Genomic DNA, 8,081 nt, shown 5'->3' with positions numbered 1-8,081 from the left:
CCAGCAGCGGGTTAAACTATGTTTATAAAAGTGGAGTATTTCCTAATAGCAGTTAGTTAATTTTAACCTTTCAGTCCATGAAAAAAAATAAGAGAATTTTGTTTGCTGTGGCAAAACATCTCAACGTGTATGCTCCTTTTCTATTCTCATGCTTGAGCGAATTAGTCCTATTTTCTGAATTCAGCAAAGTTATTAAAGGCGGATTTTGACTGGCTCGGTTATTACACTAATCTGTTTTGGTAAATAGTGTTATTATACAGCAATGAAGTATCTTAATACACTGCACGTAAATCTGTAACGAGCCTCTATGCATAATGACATCAGTGTACTCCAATGGCCTGCAATATACGTAAAGATGACTGGAAATTAATAATAAACTGGAAATAAGTATATAGGAAAGTATTGCAAACTTATAGCAAGCCATCTGTAAGGAAAGAAGAATTATTTGCTTAAAAATGTATTTTTTTGTAATGCTGGCCCAGTAAATGTTTTTAAACTTTTAGTAAAATATTTAATAAAAAATATATTTATTCTAAGCATTGCTTAATTGGCATAATTTATTGTTGGAGTCAATAAAGGAGTCATTTTCACCTTGTACTAGCCTCCAATACCTATTTTCAGAGAAAATTAAACAGAAATGTCACCCAAACCTGTGATGGAATTATAAACACCCACACATCCAGTCAGTAAACAGTCATTTTAACAATGACAGACATTTACGCTTAGACTGGGTTCATTTATTCTTATTATCGGAGTCATTTTGACCCTGTGCTAGCCTGTTGTAACTATGTTCAGGTGTAATTAAACATAGATATCGCCCAAACCTGACTTGGTAATTGTCAGCCCAGGATGAAATTGACCCCAATTAAAAAAAAAACACATCCCCTTTATGTGAACACAAGCTCCCTGACCCTAATGCCTCCTCTCATTAATCTAATATAGGCCAATAGTTGAATGGCATATGTTAATGTTTCAGGTCAATTCCCTGTCTAGTAATCAAACCGAAACTGTATTCAGAGGCTCGCACGTAACGATCTTCCATGTCAGTGCTTCCAGTTGTATTGTTATCAAAGATCATTGTTATTGTAGGTCGTCGTCTTTGAAAATGAACCGAGGCACTGTTTGACATCTCTACCCAGCGACATTACACGCCACCACAAACCATCTGACAATCCCGGTATTGTTCCAGGTCTCAGCAAACACATGTAATGTGTAGCGCTCATCTGAAGATACCATGAACATTTTAAATAAACATCCGGATCCCATGATCCTCATCTGCTGGTGTAGCCACACACCAGCCACAATGGCGTTTAGCTTGGGGCTGTAATGTGTGTGGGAAGAAAGGGGGGCGACTTTTTATGAGAGTTCCTCTTATTGATCTCTATAAAAAGGATTGTCATCGATTCATATGAGGGGGCGTTTAACTGTTCACTATGAAAAAACAGTTCACTAAAAGAAGAGGGTTAGATGGAGGTCAGGGAAAAATACTAATATTGCCGCATGTCAAACCTCTATGCTTTCAATTGATTCATTTGTAGGAGTACCACCACAAAGCAAGTACCCTCTGACCCCATTATTAGCAATCAGATCATGTGCTAAGCTGAAGATACTGTATTGGTAAAGGGTATTATCTAAGTAAATATTTAAATTTATGCTCATTTGTAATAAAGCCCTTCCATCAGGCCGGGATTACCATTAATGGACACTGTACATAACTTTAGGTTACCATCACTGGACCCTAGGCACACAACCTTAGGTCACCATCACTGGACCCTGCTGGCACACAACCTTAGGTTACCACCACTGGACCCTGTGGACACACAACTTTAGGTTACTATCACTGGACTAGACATACTACCTTACATTTCTATCACTGGACCATAGGCACAAAACCATAGGTTACCATAACTGGACCCTGTAGGGATACTACCTTAGGTTACCATCAGTGGACCCTGTGGACACACAACCTTGTTACCATCACTGGACTAGACATACTACCTTAAGTTACTATCACTGGACCATAGGCACAAAACCTTAGGTTACCATCACTGGACCCTGTAGGCATACTACCTTAGGTTACCATCACTGGACCTTTTAGGTTACTATCACTGGACTAGACATACTACCTTACATTTCTATCACTGGACCATAGGCACAAAACCATAGGTTACCATAACTGGACCCTGTAGGGATACTACCTTAGGTTACCATCAGTGGACCCTGTGGACACACAACCTTGTTACCATCACTGGACTAGACATACTACCTTAAGTTACTATCACTGGACCATAGGCACAAAACCTTAGGTTACCATCACTGGACCCTGTAGGCATACTACCTTAGGTTACCATCACTGGACCCTGTAGGCATACTACCTTAGGTTACCATCACTGGACCCTGTGGACACACAACCTTGTTGCCATCACTGGACTAGACATACTACCTTAAGTTACTATCACTGGACCCTGTAGGTACACAACCTTAGGTTGCCAAAGTAACACCCTTCTGCTTTGATTACTTCTTGACGTTTTTGTTTTATCAGTAAGACTGTTGTGACAAGCTCAATCCACAAAGCTAACACACTAGGATAAAAAAGTGACAGTTATTTATAGTGGAGTCCAATGAGAACTGGAAATGACAGTAACATGGCTAAAATAAGCCTCCTCTTCCATATGTTAAAGTCTAGTGTATTTTAAACAGGATATTTTTAAACAACTGTTTTTCTGCCGTTAATAAGAAAAATGTGTGGCCAATACCTATCCAGGAAAAGATCGTCTCTTAACCTCTCCCCCCTATAGGCACAGGCCTACTGTGCCTAAAGGTCAATGTAGCCCTGTCTGCCATGCTGTGCTGGAATGGACTGCTTTGCCCAAATATGCCTTGATGCAATAACTGGAGCTGAGATCATTACTCATATCCTCCAGGAACAGGCCTATATGTGAGAAGCAAAGATCTGATGAGTAACATGCACGTATAAGACAGCTTGAATCAAGCTTAACCCTCTGGCTGCCAGAAAGCATTGAAGGTTTAGAAGAATTCAGAAAAGTGAGCAGATCTTCTACAAAATACTATGTATATGTGAGGGTCAGGAATGCATAGAGAATCACGGTGGGGTATTGATATCAGAGCATGCAGAGCAGTCAGCTTTCATTAGCCAGATGAAAGAGGCAGTAATTGCCCTACATGAAATCAGAGAGCTGCGCTACAGATACAGATCGCTATGGCACCGCACCATAGACAATCGACTTACTTGGTGGAGGGGAATATCTGCCTCCTTCCTTAGCCCAGCCTGTTCCATCTTCAGAGTTCTCCGATTTCACAGAAGAAGTCTCCACGTTTTTGGTCAGCCCGGGGGGACTGGGGCTCTCTCTGCTCCCGACCCCCAAAGCTAGGTGTCTTGGGGTGCTGTTGGCCCCAGAAGTCTCCAAGCCACGTAGATGTGACACCTCCTTAGGCACCCTCTTATCAGCCATGAGCGCTTCCACGCTGAAAGGCAGGCTAGAAATCTTGAGCTTGTGCTCGGCGTCAGATGGGGAATGCACGGGACGAATGGAGCCTTCTTCATCGGAGCTGAAATCCTCCTTGATGTTCCTAGGAGAAGACATGATGAAGAATATGGGAAAGCTCGGGCGAATCCTCCCCTTTCCTTGGCCAGTTTCCTGGGATGAAGGTAGCCCAGCTCTGTGACTCCGCTCTGCTTTGAGAGCTCCCACTCCACGGGCACACACACTTCAAGGCAACTCAAGAAACTTCGCCTTTCCTCTATTGAAGATCAAGGTTTCTCTGACAGCCAACAGGAACGGCGAAGGCTGCGTGACGTCACCGGCGCTGAGCGCTGATTGGCCGGGGCGCTCTGCTTGATGGCAGTGATTTTCGAACTGTTTTTGTTACAAAGAAGAAGAAGAAAAAGAAGGAGAAGAAGAGGAGGGAGTTAATTACATAGGCTGCAAACTGCGCTGTGTTATTAGTGATACCTGTAGGGCTGTAATCACAAGAAACTGAAAAGTCACTTGGGTAATTAAGTTTGATTATATGAAGAGGAAGCTCATATAACCAATTTTCTCTTTCTAGTCTCCGCTTTAAAGAGCTCTTTCTTTGTAATGTCTTCATGTGTCTACATGTAAACATTTTTTAAGTATCATCTTGGCGTTTAAGTGACAGAGATACATTTGCTATCTGACTACAAGGTAGCCAATTGCCCCCGGTGCCTTTGAAGTCACTGGCCTGTCGGGCGACCGTGAGATCTCCCTAAAGACTCAATAAAATCGCATTTTGTATGTCAATCAGCAATATGTAATTAGCCTAGAATTCACACATCCCTTATTTTCTAAACGTTCTATAAAGTAGATGGAAAGCCTTACAGGATGTCATCTCAATCTGCTCAAACACTATAGGGAATTGATCAAAACTAGAGCAGTTGTTCATAGTAACCAATCAGCTTCTCTTTTCGGTTTGGTTAACCTGATTGGTTGCCATGAGCAATTGTCCCGGACCTTAGTAACATAGTAGGTGAGGTTGAATAAAGACCAAGGACCATCCACTTCAACCTATGTGTGTGTGTTTGTATAGATGTGTATTTAACACTTCCCATATCCTGGCATAATGTATCTTGTCTGCATCAGTTTTTATAAATCCATCTCAATGTATCAAACACTCCCCCTTTTTAAAATGTAAAATACTTGTTTTCCCTTTTTCATCATGTGCTGTATCTGAATGCTGCTGATCTCTTACAATATCTTGTAGTCACTTCTTGTATAAATGCATGCACTCCAGGGATTGCTGCATGACATTTCTTAGGGCATGTTTCCTAAGGGTGACAACAGGGGAGACGTAACAGAAGCTCATTTGGGAGAGAAGGGCAGATCGTTGTCACCCTGTAGCAGGTAGTGCTTGAACGAGGACCTCCATGACAAGATCCCCAGGTATGTACTCCAGGGATGGCTGCATGACATTTCTTCGGGCAAGTTTCCTAAGGGTGACAACAGGGGACCAACCCTGCCAGTTCAGAAACGTAAGTAACAGGGAAACATAACAGAAGCTCATTTGGGGGAGAAGGGCAGATCGTTGTCACCCTGTAACAGATAGTGCTTGAACAAGGACCTCCATGACAGGATCACCAGGTATTGTTTTAATTGAAGTTGCAGATTTTAAAACATATAAGTCATACAAAAATGACTTTTGAAATGACATTAACAGAAAGAGAGAGAGAGAGAAAGAGAGAGAAAGAGAGATATATGGAGAGAGAGAGGGAGAGAAGGAGAGAGAGATAGATACATATTATAAATACACTTACTTTAATTTGATGTTTTAAATGACAGAGAGAGAGAGAGAGAGAGAGAGAGAGAGAGAGAGAGAGAGAGAGAGATTAATAGCTGTTAGCCCCATTTTTGGATTGATGTATAAAAATTGTCAGAACCTCGCCAGTGAATACTTGAAATAAAATGTGCAATTGTAATGACAGACTTTTCCCTTCACATTCATGATGCCTCATCGATTGTTCCATAGATTACCACTAACTGCACCTTTAGCCTCCCCTAGATTAAACTGGCTGATATCTCAAAAATTGTCTGTACAGCAATGCCAGATTTTTAAAATTCTGTACTTCAATATATTGGTAATAATTATTATCCAGAAAGTCGTGTATTTTAGGTTCCCTGGTCCATTTAAGTAATTTCTTTAAAAAGTATTCCACAACCGAAGCATTAGAGAATAACTATGAACTAAAGCAGCCCTATGACAGTGTATACACTGGCCAATTAAAGCAGGGGCCACAAAGTCTCTGCATAGAGTAAAATATCCCTATCTGTTCTATCTGAAAACAGTCTGAAAAATAATTGTTGTTTTCACATGATTAATGGATTCCATAATTATCCTACAATTATAATATCCCTTAATCGTTCTCTGGAACAGCTACACTAATATGTTACCATACCCTAAAATCCAGCCTTGCAATTAATTACAGGATAATAGCCCACTGCTATCGAGCGATGCTGTCAGCTCAAGTTTTGATTTCAGAACAGGCACCCTGGTTAGTGTACCTGGGATTCTTCTACCTCTATATTGACAAATTCAAACACATTTAGTACTGAAGAATTACTATAGCACCGAAAATTCACACTGGATTTATTGTTGTGGATTACTTTATAGAAAGTCCCCTCATTTCTCTCTCCATATGTATATAAAACACAGACCTATAATAATCTTATTAAACTATTATTCAATAATAAAGTATGCATAGCCTTCACCTAGCAACACAGTGTGTGTGTGTGTATGTGTTTATAAATAAATAAATAAATATATATTTATGATATATTCATTTATATATCTTTAAAAATCATAGTAAAGGACCTTATGCCCAGCTGACAAAGTTAACACATTAGGTGGATAAGGATCATTATTTTAAAAAAACAAAAAGAATAACAGTTCTTTTGATCTCAGTCGGATGAGATTTAAAAAAAATACACTCATTTGGCTAAAATAAAAGTCCAATTCTTTAAAAATTGAGCCTGTTATCAGTTATCGATTGAACATAATATGGAAGAATGATTTTTTAAGTTAATACTGTAAACTGTCAGTAAATTCTAGAAGTACATTTCAGTAAGGCGGTTTACGTATACAGGCCGCTTATATAGTAGGGCTGAATTATTCTAAAAATTAAGCGTTTTAACCAATGTAATGATTATCAGAGATATTTACTCAGCCAGCTATTGAGCAAATACATAATGATGATGACACACCTCTCGGTAATCATAAAAAGTGTACTCTTACACCCTTATTAGTCTGTAAAATATCTCGGTTCGACAATTGGAACATTAATAATCGGTGATTATGTTACTCTCTGAAGTAGGTCATGACGTGTCCCAGTGGAGGGACTGTCATCCAGAGCCGACTATGTATCACTTAATACAGCACTATGCCCCTTAGCAGTCTCTGTGTTCGTGCTATGACCATGACATTGATTTATTAGATTACTAGGGGGCACAAAAGGCTGATATTTGGTCAGCCAACAGTCTGCTGGAATGCCACCCTTCATGGAGATGGAGGCCTTCATTGTAAAAGCTGATATACAATATATATGTTGTATATCAGCATTTATATAATGCAGCACATACAATGACATGATTGAACCTATTACATGTACTGTATGAACTTTGTAGTGATGCTCTGGGCTATCCAGTCGAGGGGTACACATGAACTTGAAAGGACATTTGAGAGTCCTCTGATCAGCAGATCCTGGACTCTTATAGCATTTGCCTTCCTTTCACATGCAAACATTTATTTGTACAAATGCCGCGATGCATTCAAATGCCTGATCCATCCTCCGCTATAATCATAGCATTTTCATTTTCAGTGGACTTACAGTGATTCACGTTCTAATTTCATGTTGTCATCAATGTATTTTCTATGATTTGTACACTTCATTGTGCAAATGGAAATGTAAGATTCCACGTATATATTCCTATGTGTGTTAAATAAGAGTCACCCATCAGGATGGCTGCAGTGACCGGGGTGACAGTGACGTTCGGCCAGGCTATCTCCAGACGATGGAGGGCTCTGAGACTCCTGTGTCTTCACCTCGCACCGGTCTGTGTTGGCATCAGTCATCCCCAGACAGATGTAAAGAAATGGCAGGTACTTTAGCCCTGGGATTTCCAGGAGCCAAGGTCCTCCAGCCAGATAGCCCTCACTCCAAGAGAAGAGCCAGGGGTCAGAGCTAGGAGGGGAAGAGTAAAGTGTTCCTATCAGCTAATGATTGCTCCCTTGGCCCCAGCACCAATTACACACTCAGGGCTCGGATTTTTCTCTTCCTCTGCCCAGCTCTCCAGCAGCAGCCGATGAGTGGAGATTGGGGAGATGTGTTTTGTCCGTGGGAAGCCCGGGCGGTGGGAGGGGAGGGGGTCTGTGGCTTTTGAGGGGGAGGCAGCAGACGAAATGAGGCTATTTGCAGGCGCCAGGAGCGGCGAGATGAAAGGGAAACTCCTGGGGGAAGCGGCTGTTCAGTTTGACCGGCTCCAGCAGCCTGTGCAGCGGCAGCCTGTCCCTGACAGTCCCGCCCCGGTCCCCAGGGCCTATCAGGAGGT

The 8,081-nt window shown here is 41.2% G+C and overlaps 1 protein-coding gene across 1 annotated transcript in view; it reads right to left on the bottom strand.

Moving 5' to 3' along the window:
* The window catches only part of MSX2 (msh homeobox 2), a 7,346-nt gene extending 3,617 nt beyond the window's left edge, over positions 1-3,729 (bottom strand). The window contains exon 1 of the mRNA XM_018569636.1: positions 3,251-3,729. Within this exon, the coding sequence (XP_018425138.1) occupies positions 3,251-3,605 (355 nt within the window). The 5' untranslated portion in view covers positions 3,606-3,729. The remainder of the gene's footprint in view (positions 1-3,250) is intronic.
* Between the last annotated feature and the right edge of the window lie 4,352 nt (positions 3,730-8,081).

Source organism: Nanorana parkeri, unplaced genomic scaffold (assembly GCF_000935625.1).
Source record: "Nanorana parkeri isolate BGI_ZX_2015 unplaced genomic scaffold, ASM93562v1 scaffold1370, whole genome shotgun sequence".
NCBI lineage: Eukaryota > Metazoa > Chordata > Amphibia > Anura > Dicroglossidae > Nanorana > Nanorana parkeri.
This window is presented reverse-complemented; position numbering and strand designations above follow the sequence as displayed.